The sequence below is a fragment of the Penicillium chrysogenum genome (genome assembly GCF_028827035.1).
Source record: "Penicillium chrysogenum strain IBT 35668 chromosome Unknown utg000001l_segment0_segment0, whole genome shotgun sequence".
In the NCBI taxonomy this organism is placed as follows: domain Eukaryota; kingdom Fungi; phylum Ascomycota; class Eurotiomycetes; order Eurotiales; family Aspergillaceae; genus Penicillium; species Penicillium chrysogenum.
The window spans coordinates 6045230-6058873 of record NW_026622749.1 but is presented as its reverse complement, the minus strand read 5'-3'; the positions used below and the strand labels follow the sequence as shown (position 1 = coordinate 6058873).

Here is a 13644-nt window from a genome sequence, read left to right as displayed (position 1 = left end):
ATAACAGTAGCAATCATCAAGTCGTTATTCTCAAGGGAGTATATGTGCTACATGTAATCACGGTCTAGAAGGTCTAATCTAATCTAGTGAAGACCGAGCTCTGTATATACAAACGCGTCGCCCTCAGAATGGCAAATCCATATCATTCACATCCTCTTCCACCTCCTTCCCCTTACCATTCGAGCCATCACTGCGCTCCATCTGCTCCCGAATGAACCGCACAGTAGCATCAAGATACGGGCGCTGACTCGGCAAAAAGTGACCACCAGGATGCCAAACAACCAACCCATCCTTCTCAGGCTCTCCAGCACAAGCCTCAACCAAAGCCCGACTCCTCGCCTCCTCAACAACAGCATCCAAAGACCCAAGCACATGCAACACAGGCGTCTGAATAGCAGGCTCTTCATAGAAACCCCTGTACCGGGCCCCAGGCGCCCTGAACCCGGAGTAACAAACCGCAAACTTAAGCTGCGGATGCTGGAAGCCCTCCTCGCCAAACGGCGCGGGAATAGTCATACCCGCCGCGCCCTCAGCACTTATCTTAGAAAATTGCTCGAATGACGCCTTCCGGCCGGGCTCTAACAGCGCCGCGACCATGGCTGCCAGCGCAGCGCCCTGCGAGAACCCGATCACGCCGTCGAAGGGGCCTTCTTGTTTCAGTGTGCGCGCTACAGTCGCGAACCCTTCTTCAATGCCGATATACAGCGGCGGGTTTGCGGTGTTGGAGCGTCGCCACCAGCCGTAGGATTCGATTTCGTTGTCTGCACCGCCTTCCGAGGAGGGCTCGTAGCCTGGGATGTCGGCGGGCAGGAGGCGGATTGGGGCTGTCGGGTAGATGGCGGTGACTTCGTGGAGTGGGAAGGCTTTTTGGATGTGTTTTGTCAGGGCGCGGCTTTTGGCGTGGAAGAGGCTGCCAGACTGCGTGTAGCCGTGGAGCATGAGCAGTTTGAGCGGTTGCCGCGTCGAGGTTGTGGGATTGGGGGCCATTGTTGTTAGGGGTCGGGTTTGGGTGGTTCTGAATAGGAGAGATTTCAGAGGCTGGGAGGAGAGGGTTTTTCTATACATAGGGAAGAAGAGAGCCTGGAAGAAAGTGACCCTTTTCTTCCCCTCTCCGATTTAGGCGCGATAAGATAGGCGGGCGGAGTGCGGAGTCCTATTCGGGAAATTCTGACCCTAAACAGCTTCATCACATCAACAAACATCCAATTCGAGTCCCAGCCTTGGAATTAATTCCCGTTCTCACAATCCACACACAACCTGACACCATGTCCACCACCAACATCCAAGATCTCAATGCCAAGATGCAGGCTCTCATCGAGCATGTCTCCCCCACCCTACAACCCCGCCATGCGACATCTTTCTGAACCCCTCAATAATTCACCCCTCAGAGACATAGACTATGCTGCTAACCATCTAGAGCAGTGCATTTGAATCCCACCCACACTGTAAGCCCCCTAACACCCATCCAACTATCTTCTTCCTGTACGACTTCGTTCGCAACGCCCACAACCAGCTGAAGGCTGTGGACGCCGAGAAGTACGCCGCCGGCGATAATGGTGCTAAGAATGCCGTCGGCGAGGTCGAGGGCCGCAATGCGTTTGCTAACATGCTCATCAATGACACCTCTGGCAAGCTGTCCATGATGACCGGCGGCAATCCCTCCAACCCTGCTGATTTCGGCGCGGAGATCAAGGCTAAGGCCCAGATTTTGACCCAGTAGTTCAATGCTCGATTTTTCTATGCATGTATATACTCAAGGGGCGGGGAAGGTTAGGATAAGCTTGGCTTGGTTTTGGTCTGCTTGGTCTTCGGTTTCTATCTTTCTCATCGTGACTGGCATCTCTTCTCCAGTGGCTTCTTGTACGCAAACAGAACCTATCGTGAGATACCTACATCTACATATAATGTTGAAGGAGACTGGGTTTTCGGTTCCTTTTGCGTCCTTCAAGTTTTGATGTTTCTCTTGTATGCACAAACGAGAAGAGGATGGGACCCATGATAGATACCTCGAGGCTGAGTGCTTTCTATAAACGTTAGCTAAGACAGTCAAGCAAGGTCAAGCATTAGGCAAGACGATAAAGCAGACCTATTTTTCAAGGTTTGTCGCCTTGAGACCTCGAGGGCTGTACATACCAAAGCAGACAAGCGCAGTGCGCAAGGTGGGGTACGCTCGGGGCCCGCTTGGGATCCTGGGGGCAATAACTACATCCTCTCAAATATTGTCGAGCCTGATATGTAGGTAAATAGCTCTATTTTGCTCCTAGTTTGCTAGGTTATACCTGTACAGGCTGGGGCAATGGTATATCCCCTGGCAATAAGCTTGTCCTGACTACCAGCTAGCAGGGTCTCCTACTATCTATGCATAGGCTTGATGGGGCTAATCTGAAACTATTAGGGCGGCATCACTAGTAGGTAGGTTTGCTAGGAGCGCGAAGCTCGAGTCGACAGATTACTTGATGTTTTTAAGCTGGACCATCTGCGTATAGAACATTCGATATGCTATCCATGGGCGACAAGTTATGTAACAGTATGTGGTGTTCGGCACTATAGATCTACTGGCTACACATTTACAATTGGCAGCGATCTTAGGTACAACTCATGATATAGAGTGTAGAGCCCAATATACAGTAGTCGCAGATACATTTAAACATTAAAACACAAAGCAGAAAACAGAGCACAAAGTCAAGCAAGGTGCCTTTTTTGTGCCAGATATCCGGAACTCCCTTAGCAGAATGCTGGTTGCTTTTTTTGAATGCTTTTTGGGGGGTCGTTGACAGGGTCGGGCATTCCATCTTCTATCTGTCATCACGCGCAAGGAAAACAATAATTCAACGCTGAGAGATTAATCATCACCGTGAAATGCAGAAGAAAGAACAAACAATGGGTGGAAAATAGGATGAGAAATGGGTCCAAAAGGCCACATTCAAATTTAGTCCTCTTCAAGAGGGGATCCAGCATACTGATATAGTATGGAAAAAGAACCATATCACATCATCTGCAAATCGCACCTCAGACCCAACACCAGTCGAAAAAACAGTTAAGGAAAATGTCCATGTGGTTCGGTAGGGGAAGGGTGATATTGAAAAAAGGGTTGTTTGGTATGTGACATTTTGAAGCCCGGTAGGAAGAAAGAGAGAAAGCCCAGTATATGGAACTGGGCCCGAATAGCAACTCTCTCCCCGAAACACCGAAAACCGAAGTCGAGACGATCAAAAAAAAGGTAAGAAGAGGTCAACCCCCGGTTTTGGTATTTTCATCCTAATTTCTCCATGCTAATTCTCTCTTTGACGTTTCAACCGGAACATAACAAGAAAAAAAGTTTTTCATTCGTTTCTCGTTTACTTGCGGCGGAAAGAGCAGCCCTCGGTCAGACGGGCCTTACCACCGGTGGGCTGGCAGAGAACGGTCGAGCAGCCGGCGCAGATGACGACGGTCTGGGCGTGCGAGAAGACGGTGGTGATGGTGAAGCAACCGGGGCACTTGACATCCATGAAGAAGGAGCGGGGCTGGGGCACGAGGGTCTGTAGGCGAGAAAGTCGATAAATCAGCCATCATTATTCTCCAACATTTCCATTTTCCCGAAAAGATCCCATATCATCCTGTCGTTCGGTGCCTTCTCCCATTCGCTCCATGTCGAGCATCGGAGGTCCAGGGCTAGGTCGAATATCCAGGTTTCGCCCTTCGTCGGGTTGATATTTTCATCTCTTTTCATCATGTTTCCTTCGGGAGTCCAGTCGTTTCATACCTTAAGCTTGTGCTTACGGGCCTCGGCCTGGGGGGTGGGGTTGAGGAGATCGACCGCGAGAACCTATCGAGGACAGCATGTTAGCGTCGGTGGACGTTGAGTTGGAATCGATAATCCGTATAGGTCTCCCATGTCCGTGTGCATCGCATCGAAAAGGGACCGAGCGGAAAATCAGGGCGAAAAAGGGCTTACCATCTTGACGAGTGAAAGTCGATCAGCGAGATAGTTGATTAATGGCGCTGATGGCGATGGCCTTGTGTGATGCGGATGAGGTGGTCTTCCAAGAGAAGTCTGAAGGGATTTGGACCAGTTTGGGTGGAGGTAGGGCTTTGTGCCGCTTTGTGCCCTCGCTTGTCCTTATTCGGGAAGGCGGCGAACTTTCCACCAATCACAATTGGATTAGGTAAGCTACTGAGGTAAGCACGAGCTCAATCGCTGGTTCCGTGTGGAGACATAGATTCCGCCCCAGGCAGGCAGTCAGGTGCTTCATTCTTCTACAACAATCTCAAAACAACAATATTACGACTCTCATATTCTATCGCTAGAACGCCACTCTGAGCTACTTGCTCTGTGTTGAAGGGAAACTAAATTATGTACTGGAAATGTCATCAGCCAGGCATCATATTGTTGGACGCTCTTTTTAAAGTGTCCGACTGACACCCGACTCTCCCACTCAGCTCAATTGAGCTGTCTCGCCTGTGGTGATCGAGGTTGAACTCCATTCCATCCACAAGCCCACCAGACGCTCTGGATTGCGCCGAGAGTATCTTTAAATGGTCTTCTTCGACACGCCGGTCTTGCGCTCAGTCTCCTCGACAAATGGGTACTTGATCGTGAGGCACCAGATATCGATATAGTCGCATATCGTGGTGATGATATCAAACTGGAGGAATTCAAGATCAGCAAAACGTCGCGCGCAGGGGAAACGTGAGAGGAAAACATACCACGAAGCTACCGTACACACCGACAGCCAGTCCCAATAACCCGAACACGAATCCCACCTGCCCAACACCATACCCAAGCACAGGGGCGGACCACAAGCCGATCAGCGCACCTACGCTGTCCAAAACACCCAGAGCGAGCGGGTACAGCAGGACGTTTTGATAGGGGAAACTCGTCTGAGTGAGGTGGCCGATGATAATGCGGCCAACAGAATACGCATTGACCAGACTCACAAACAGCCCGAAGGGGATGGTGTAGTTTTCCAAAATCACCGGCTGCAGGTATAGGTAGGCGGGAATGAGAGTCCAGATAACCGCCAAGGGCAGGAGGCCGTACAGCGGCGAGAAGGGGTCCTGGCCTCGCTCGCGACGCACCTTCATGACGTGCATGACACTCGAGCTGATGGCGAAGCAGAGCATGATCGCACCATACACAAGATACCACTGTGTGAAGGGCATGTTGTACACCTGGCTTGAGAGGAAGCTAGGCTTCGGCACGCCGATGGTCTCCAGCATGGGCTGGTGCCAGAAGCTGCCGCCGCCCATATAGGCGGTAAATATGTAGACGACGCACAAGGTGAGAATGCCCTCAACAGGTCCGGAGATCACGCCCAATGTGAGGATTTGCGTGTAGTACTCATCCCATGTTTGGACGTAGAAGGTCATCGTTGCTGCGATTGTCAGAGGTCATTTATGTGTGGAAGGGCAGGGGAGGGCTAGGCTTACAGCCGAATAGAGCGATGAAGGTCATCCAGGACTGGCCCATGTTCATTGCTGCTGCGAAGACCAAGACGCTAAGACCGGTGTTGCATGCATCGACACCTAGAAACGTAGAAACGAAGAATCAGCAATCCATACACTTCGGTCTTTTGCATACTGTCTTCGGACACTCACTGTGATCAAAGAGCTCGCCCAGCGGGCCACTCTGTCTCGTCCTCCGTCTAAAACCCAGCCAGTGTCAGTAAAGCGCTCAACTTTCCGACGGAAGGTGTTGACATACGCCTGCATGCCATCTACAGCATCGAAAGTCTGGTACAGGAACAAGCCAATCGCACAACTGGCATAGACCCAGGGCGGGCAGTCCGTATCCAAGTTCGGGTTGTACCACATAACGGTGAGGAAATTAATTACCACGAACATGAATCCGCTGAGAGTGATCTACCAAAACGAGCGAGGGATTAGGATGTTTTCTTATACTCGGGAAATCGTAGCAGTGTCGCATGGGCAAGACTTACGGCATTGGGTCTTTAGACGCGCAAAGAGTAGAAGAATAGAGTCAGCCATATTGCGCTGTGTATAAATTCCTTGGAATGGGATAACAGAAGACGAGAGGGAAAAACAACGTATCCGTCTCGGTATGCAAAAACAAAAGGGCACCAGCGCGAGGATTTATACCCCATGCACACAAAGACCCCGGGAACAAAAGCAAGGAGAGGGAGTATACTCACGCCATCCCCATGGGGAAACAGGGAATCACGCATTTGTTGTAGAACGGCTTCAGTATAAACCGACTGACAGGCGAGTGGTCGACTCCGGCATATTTGTAGTTCTTCAGGTTCGCCAGTTCATGTTGCCGGATGTACACCATTCTCTAGGTTGTTTTGCGCGTCTGTGAACGCGCGGGTGTCTATTGCCTGGGTACTCCGTTCTGACCGCGAGGCCTATATCTGATGGAGCTGGCGTGTTTCGATTTTCGCCTTTGAACACGCGCGGATTGGGCACTTTCGTGGGTTGTAGAAGTGCGATTAAGGTTGACGGGTAATAATGAGGGATATCGGAGAAGGTCCGGGAAGTAAAGAAAACAAAGGGAAGAAAGAGAGGATGAAGAGGAGAGAAAACCGGGTCTCCGTTAAGGAGGAACAGCCGTAGACGCGGGTCTATGGGGACTTGATATTAAAGATCGGCGTTGAAGAGCGAAAGAGGCCACTTAGTGATCTTTTGTTGACTTTTTTTTTTCTGCCGGCGGAGAGATGCAATGAAGTCTTAGATTAGATCGTAGCGTAGTTAACTAGATGGTTCGTCTTTATTCTACATGGATATAAGTCTTTATATGTTGGAACTTGACTACAAATTTATTCTTTCCTCGTGAGCTCGGCAATCCATGTGCACGAATATTAACCCCTCTGCTCAGCGATCTAAGCCCAATGAAATGCCTCAAAGTGTTGAGATGGGCAAAGTGGGGTTATCCGAGGGCCTTCGGGACTGGAAGTGATATCCGTGCTCAAAAGAAATCAACGAATAATATGAATGGTAACTAAGAAGACGTTCGATGTTTGACTAATTGATTTGACACATGCTTAATGCCTAGGTACACAATACAGAATCGGATGCAAAGGGCCTAGTATCCCCATAGCATGCATCCCGACAGAAGGGAAATAAGGGTATGGGGTAACCAATCTCGGTCAATACACCTCGCAACATCCTGCTCGTTTGAACAATGAAGATTCCCTGGACGCAAAGATCCGGGGAATAAGTCAAGGGAAAACGTTTCAGCTGGCTGTCTCACAATTTAGCCGACAGGGCTCCAGGGCATGGGGACAAGAATCCGACTCTGCATGCTCTGGATCAAAGGAACAGTTTTGTGAACTGTCTCGGCCCAGCCCTCGATACCCCACGACTGCTCACGGCAGATCTTGCGCTCCTCCAAGTTGGCAAACTGCCACAGGTGGTGCACTGTGTTTAATTCGCCGATTTGCACGAACCATGCGCCTACGCCCTCCATTACCTCACGACGAGCTGTGAGGCCACGGCGCCAGTGCGTCTCCCACTCGAGGAGATTTCCCGGGTGCAGTGTGTACGACCGAAGCTCAAACAGTCCACCGAGACGGCGAGGCGGGGTGGTGGGCCAGAACGAGAACTCCTGCATCAACGAAGTCCTCTTGCTCTTAATCAGGCTCTTGAGTTTGCGATCGAACTCACGGAACTCTGGGTGTTGCGAGATGTTGTGGAGAGAGTCGTGGTAGCCTTCGTAACGTTGGTATTCCCAGATGTGGACTATTTAAGGACAAAAGTCAGCGCACAGAAAATGGTTGGGTCACTTGATCGGGGATTTACCAAAGGTGTCGTTGTCACCGACTTGCGTCCGCCAGCTGCCTACCAAGTTGACACGGTTCTCCTCAGTACCCGCCATGCGGGGGTACCACTGGCCCACCAGGTCCACATATTCATCAACCTTGTCGGGCTTGACGTCGTGCATAACGATAGAATGGACATATTTGCCGCGTGCTAGGACCTGCGAGAACGAGCGCTCCATATCCTTGTCGAAGTGTTGACCCTCCTTGGTGCCGTAGATGAGCGAAGACAAAGGGCCACGTTTGGCCGCAGCTTCTTGGTTCTGGTCATCCCCTAGATAGCGGTGCGTTGAGAGTGAGCCCAGTCCTTTCTGGTCAAGTGCCGTGGCAGCATCGAAAGTAGGGTAGATACGATCATGGATGCTCGCATTGCTCACTTCTGGAGCAGTGGGAGCGTACTCACGGGAAGGGGTAGATGAAGAAGCAGAAGCATTGACAGACTGACTCTCTTGCTGTTCTCTTTTCAAACGAGCCTGCTCCAAGTTCTCGCGAAACTCCTTCCGCCGTCTGAGGTACTCCTCAGTCGACTGGGCTGTAATATCTCGAATGGAGGGAGCACGATAGGCCACGGCTGACGAGCTGAAGGGTCGCAAGAGTGAAGTCACCGATCGAGCTGAGCGGGCTGCGCGTGGAGCCAACATGATAGGTATGTGGAAAGAACAACGGAAGATGCGCTTGACAAATGATGAATCCGAGGTTGACAATAAGCTAGGGAGGAGAATCAAGTGGGAAGAAGAGGAAGAAGAGTGAGAGGTGAAGATGGTAGAAACAAGTAAAGAGGGGGGAACAGGAGAGTGGAGAGGTAAATGCAGGGATCAGGTTGAAGTTGCAGGGGAGAGGGAGAGTTGAAGAAGGGGCGATGATCGGGGTGGGTGTACCGATCAGATCGGAGAGTATGAGAATGTGCGAATACCAGTAACAAAAGTCAGGGAGTTCTAGACTTGACCAGTAGAATTAATCTACCCAATTGTTTATAATCTGAAGTACTCCAAGTCAGTATCACGTTGGAATGTCAGGAGATGCTGTTGACTTCATATTGTTGAACGGCAGCTGTTTATGTGCGGGGAAGGAGCTTCCCCGAGTTCTCGGTATGGAGTAATAGTGACGGGCTGTGTTGGTACCACTTGCCCAAGTTTACAGCTTTAATCTCGCACTAAAATGTGGGTAATGATGACATCGCCCAGGTGTACTTGGTACTATTGGACTTCCGCAAGCCACTGCATGTACTTGGAATAGCGTCCTCCGTACATCGCCACTTATTAGGGGCTAGGACTATAGAACTCTAGAGTATTTCCGTACGGAGTTGAGACACGGCTGTTTGCTTGTACTCGACGGACGCAAATACCATGCAATAATAATACAAGACCCGATACATCTACCGCTATGACGTTGTCTTGGTCTCCATGCTGTTGCACATCATCTCTACCGTACCTACAACAGTACCTAGGTAGGTAATCTGCTTGTACTGAGGCACTTGCCTGGATTCTATACCATGTCTAATGATGAGTCTGACATAACAAATATCCGTAGATCGGAGCATACCCTGCTACCAAGTTGAAAATCCACAAACATGAAGTGATGACGTTGCCGGACAGGCGGGCGCCTAAACCCTTTAGGTAACGGGGACACCGCCCCCGGGCAGATCTTGACCTTCTCCCGAGCTCCTACCTAGGTAACTTCGATTATTACTGTTTTGGTTCTGAAATCTTATGAACATGGCGGAATCACTCAATCCCCCGCTGTCTTACGAGGCATCTGCCACCACCACTCATCCTCATGTCGCTACCTCATTGCCATCCGAGGTCATCGCGTGTCTTAAGAATTCCCGCTTCGTAAGTACAACGCCATTGAATAGATGAGCGATTCACCGAGCTGACCTCCATGGCCCAAATCAAGCTACACCTGGCAACATGTGATGATAAAACACCCCACATCTCACTGATGTCCTACACCTATCTCCCCTCGACCCCATTCGACCCGCACCCCATCATCATCATGACCACAAACCCCGCATCGCGGAAAACGAACCACCTGCTGTCCAACCCGCGAGTCTCATTGCTGGTCCACGACTGGGTGTCGCATCGCCCACCAACCCGGGCCCCGACGCAAGGTGACCGCGAGGGCTCACCACCGCCCGCCGCTACCCGCTCGTCTCTTGCCAGCCTGCTACTCAACCTGAACACCAGCGCGCTCTCCAGCATCTCGACTACTATTACAGGCGAGGCGCAGTTCTTGGAACCAGGCTCGGAGGAGGAGTCATGGTGCAAGGCTCGCCATTTGGAGAATAATACTTTCGAGGAAGAGGAGATCAATCTCTTCGGCCAGCAGCAGCAACAGGATCCTAGCGCGAGACGGCCTAGCCTTTCCATTGACACTGACGTGCGAGTCGTTACTGTAAGAGTCACCGAAGGTCGTATTGCGGATTGGAAGGGTGGTGTCCGCGACTGGGTTCTGCTTCCTGCCGAGCAGCAGGACGCTGGACTGGTCAATGGCGTGGCCTCTTCATAGTTTGAGGTCGATATGCCCTAGTCTGCATTTGGAGTGCGAGAAGATAAGTGTACATCAATTGGCCTATGATTCCTACGCATTATGACTTCGTCCCCGATTAATTCGAATGGTATCACTTCCACAATTTACTGTTCGATTTAGAGGATCTTGCGCTAGTGTATGATTCTCTCCGGCTTGATTTGTGTAAAGATTGTCACCTTGTGGAATAGCTTCCCTCACAATACTAAGTGAGAATAACAGAAGTGAAGTCATTAGACTCGTAGTAGCCAATGTTCAAGGCATGTAGAAGAGATCGCAGATGGCCGCCACTTATCAAACCTTATCGGAGCGAGCTTGCAGCTTCTCCGCAACAACCGACCTCGTACTCCGTGGAAAACGCAACCTCTCTCCCACAACCTTACAATGCGCTGAGAGACCCAATTCCTATACACCCAAGGCCTTCTATATCTCAGCATCAATAAAACCACCCAAAATGAGACTTGCGCACCTCCACCTCCCCCACACAACGCCCTTCAGCCGCGTCTCTCACCTCCAACAAACCCTCACAACCCGCCTCCTCACGCACAAAAAGCTCGCCTCCCCAGGCTCAATATCCTCACAAGAGCCGAGCAATCCAAGCGCCACACTATCCAAAACACCACCCCCGCCCCCAGACCCAACAATCATCACCTTCACCCCAAACCCCGTTTACACCACCGGCCGCCGCGACCTCCCACCTTCAAACACAAGCCCAACCTCCACGACAAACCCAATTCTTTCCCTACCACCTGCCCTCGAACCAATCCGCTCCCTCTTTACCCCGGACGGCACCAAACCCGCAAAGGCAGAGTACCACCCGACTCTCCGCGGCGGACAGACAACCTACCACGGGCCGGGCCAGATGGTCGCGTACACGATTCTAGATCTCAAGCGACTGGGTCTCACACCCCGGTGTCACATCCGTGTTCTAGAGAACAGCGTCATCGATCTACTGAAAAGCTACGGGGTGGAGGGGTTTACGACGGAAGATCCGGGGGTCTGGGTGAATCCTGTGTCAGGATCTGGATCTGCATCTGGATCAACACTGCAGCCGAGGAAGATCACGGCTGTGGGGGTGCATCTGCGACGCAACATCAGCAGCTTTGGAATCGGGCTGAATGTTACAGACGAGCCGATGTGGTTCTTTAAGCAGATTGTGGCTTGTGGGTTGGAGGGCAAGGAGGCGACTAGTCTGCAGGGTGTGGGGGTTCCGGGATTGGAAGTTGGGGATGTTGCTGCTGCGTTTGTGGAGAAGTTTGTAAGTCGGGTTAATGCGGATTTTGCTTGTGGGGAGAATTCGCTGGGGGAGAAGATTGATGAGGTTTATCAGGTTAGGGAGGAGGATTTGCTGAACTCCGTCTAGTTTGAAGCTTGTGCTTGCAAATGGTTTGCTTAGATGATGCGGGACTTATGTTGTTAGTGTCGTATTTCCATTGCTTGGTCATTTTATGCTGTTAGATAGCTCAGCTGTCAAGCTTGTACAACCTATACTTCCGATGTATGTACTTTAGCTATAGTTCGGGTAAAAAGCTGTGCTTATAGTGACATGACTGCATGGTCTGGATCACGACAAAGGTGCAATGTAAGAATCCCAATGAGTATGTGCATTTTGAACATAGCTGTATCGTAACGTAGTCATAACTCAAATTAGGCCACATAAGGCGAAAACAAAAGATGGAGGCCATTGGAAGGTATCGAGGAACAGGGATGTGGATGTACTGCCAGCAGAAAAGGAACCCCGCATCAAGTATCTTTTCGACAAAAGTTGGTGGTAAGGTACCTTACCGGAAGGTATCCCCCGGGCCGTGAGATAAAGACAGCGAGTATTACGGGCGAGAGAACCTTCGACTCCTGAAGAAATTGATATCAGACAAATAATACAAAAGAAAACCACGCAAAATCCATTGGGAATATATTCCTATATCATAATTAGGAGGCAAAAAAACCAACCTCGCTGAAATGCTCGGAACACAGAAATCCGGAGCTATGCAACCATGCAATCAACATAGACCGATTTCTATGTGGTCTGAATAGAGCAGACATAGTCTGTCCCGGAGAAGGGGAAAAAGTCGAAAGCAAGCTCAAAACACCGAATGTATGGGGGAATCAACAAGTCCAACCGGGAGGAACATGGGGAGCAACAAAGAAGTAATAGAGGGCGAAGGAAGGGGGAAGGGAGTATGGCGACGCAAGATGGATATCCAGCGAGTAAATCAAGGCCATATGATAGACATAAGAAAAATACTACGCGTGTCAGTAATAGACCGCGAGACATCATCTCACTGAATGATGCACTGCGAACCAGAAGACGAGCTCCCGCCCGCGTTAACCTCGAGGGCAACCTTAGCTGCCTCGTAGAAGCTTTCTCTGATGCCGCGGTTTTGGACGGCGGAGCACTCTAAAAATGGAAGTGAGCCGGGCGACTAGGTATAGATAAGCTGAGGAGCACTCACCCAGGTACTTCACGGCGCCGATCTCCTTTGCTTTCGCTAGGCCCTGGTCGAAGCTGATGGTGTTGGGGTTCTCATTCATGTCTTCGTCCTTGCGCAGATCGCATTTGAGCGCTGTCAGGACTACACGCACGCCAGGGCAGTTCTCATTAATCTCGGCGATCCATTTCGACGATACGTTCTCGAAGGAATCAGGGCTGTCGACCTATCGGAACTTGTTAGCTCGTGTGGTGTCTGAGAGGGAATGTCGCTCTTACACTGAAGCAGAGCATGAGCACATGTGTGTCCTCATAAGACAGCGCGCGCAGTCGGTCGAACTCTTCTTGGCCGGCGGTATCCCATAGCGAGAGCTCCACATGTATGTTGTCGACGAAGATATCTAGGGCGCGTGAGTTTCGACGGTTGTGGTCAGGTGGAGTGGAATGGGGTAATCATGTACCATGCACGTAGTTTTCTATATCCCCCCGGGGTTAGCAATGCGGGTTCAGAAATTCAACTTCGGGGGAATGCGCATACCAAAGACTGTAGGCTCGCTGGGTACAACCAATAACCAGAGTCAGTAACCTGCACTTGGAAGTATGCTTTTGGGGATAGTAGAATTTCTTACTAAACCGTGGGGAAGAAGCTAGTTGTCAAAGTCCGTTAGCTATGCTATCATCCTCGGAGACGGGTGAGGGGGAGATTGCGCACCCACGAGTAAACACATTCAGCGCAGACGTCTTGCCGCAGGCACCATCGCCTCTGGAATAGCGTCAGACCAATCGCTAATAATCGGGGTAATTCAGATTAAAACTAACAGCAGCACCATCTTGCGCTGGACCACCTTCTGACGGCCGCACAGCTGCATTGCGCAATGTGATTCAGGAGACTCGGGGTGAGGAGATAAGGGGGTAATGGACAGTATGTCCACG

The 13644-nt window shown here is 50.8% G+C and overlaps 8 protein-coding genes across 8 annotated transcripts; 3 read left to right on the top strand and 5 right to left on the bottom strand.

Moving 5' to 3' along the window:
• Nucleotides 1-123: 123 nt before the first annotated feature.
• Nucleotides 124-987, bottom strand: N7489_002399 (alpha/beta hydrolase; the record flags this gene model as incomplete). The annotated part of the gene is made up of 1 exon (XM_056708154.1): nucleotides 124-987. One exon carries the CDS (start codon nucleotides 985-987, stop codon nucleotides 124-126), a length of 864 nt encoding a protein of 287 aa, XP_056572456.1.
• Nucleotides 988-1265: 278 nt separating this feature from the next.
• Nucleotides 1266-1720, top strand: N7489_002398 (uncharacterized protein; the record flags this gene model as incomplete). The annotated part of the gene is made up of 2 exons (XM_056708153.1): nucleotides 1266-1322; nucleotides 1418-1720. The coding sequence occupies 2 exons, from the start codon at nucleotides 1266-1268 to the stop codon at nucleotides 1718-1720; spliced, it is 360 nt and encodes a 119-aa protein (XP_056572455.1).
• A 1618-nt stretch (nucleotides 1721-3338) lies between these two features.
• On the bottom strand, nucleotides 3339-3940 carry N7489_002397 (40S ribosomal protein eS27; the record flags this gene model as incomplete). Its single annotated transcript, XM_056708152.1, has 3 exons — nucleotides 3339-3521; nucleotides 3746-3808; nucleotides 3938-3940. 3 exons carry the CDS (start codon nucleotides 3938-3940, stop codon nucleotides 3339-3341), a joined length of 249 nt encoding a protein of 82 aa, XP_056572454.1.
• A 574-nt stretch (nucleotides 3941-4514) lies between these two features.
• N7489_002396 (aminoalcoholphosphotransferase) lies at nucleotides 4515-6274 on the bottom strand (the record flags this gene model as incomplete). Its single annotated transcript, XM_056708151.1, has 7 exons — nucleotides 4515-4628; nucleotides 4690-5357; nucleotides 5413-5508; nucleotides 5581-5627; nucleotides 5687-5844; nucleotides 5922-5931; nucleotides 6135-6274. 7 exons carry the CDS (start codon nucleotides 6272-6274, stop codon nucleotides 4515-4517), a joined length of 1233 nt encoding a protein of 410 aa, XP_056572453.1.
• A 921-nt stretch (nucleotides 6275-7195) lies between these two features.
• N7489_002395 (NIPSNAP family protein) lies at nucleotides 7196-8398 on the bottom strand (the record flags this gene model as incomplete). Its single annotated transcript, XM_056708150.1, has 2 exons — nucleotides 7196-7680; nucleotides 7741-8398. The coding sequence occupies 2 exons, from the start codon at nucleotides 8396-8398 to the stop codon at nucleotides 7196-7198; spliced, it is 1143 nt and encodes a 380-aa protein (XP_056572452.1).
• Nucleotides 8399-9472: 1074 nt separating this feature from the next.
• On the top strand, nucleotides 9473-10265 carry N7489_002394 (pyridoxamine 5'-phosphate oxidase family protein; the record flags this gene model as incomplete). The annotated part of the gene is made up of 2 exons (XM_056708149.1): nucleotides 9473-9589; nucleotides 9654-10265. 2 exons carry the CDS (start codon nucleotides 9473-9475, stop codon nucleotides 10263-10265), a joined length of 729 nt encoding a protein of 242 aa, XP_056572451.1.
• Nucleotides 10266-10737: 472 nt separating this feature from the next.
• N7489_002393 (lipoyl(octanoyl) transferase LIP2) lies at nucleotides 10738-11646 on the top strand (the record flags this gene model as incomplete). Its single annotated transcript, XM_056708148.1, has 1 exon — nucleotides 10738-11646. The coding sequence occupies one exon, from the start codon at nucleotides 10738-10740 to the stop codon at nucleotides 11644-11646; it is 909 nt and encodes a 302-aa protein (XP_056572450.1).
• A 916-nt stretch (nucleotides 11647-12562) lies between these two features.
• rho3 (Rho family GTPase RHO3) lies at nucleotides 12563-13580 on the bottom strand (the record flags this gene model as incomplete). Its single annotated transcript, XM_056708147.1, has 8 exons — nucleotides 12563-12681; nucleotides 12737-12938; nucleotides 12991-13112; nucleotides 13173-13187; nucleotides 13250-13266; nucleotides 13341-13358; nucleotides 13424-13474; nucleotides 13531-13580. 8 exons carry the CDS (start codon nucleotides 13578-13580, stop codon nucleotides 12563-12565), a joined length of 594 nt encoding a protein of 197 aa, XP_056572449.1.
• Nucleotides 13581-13644: the final 64 nt, after the last annotated feature.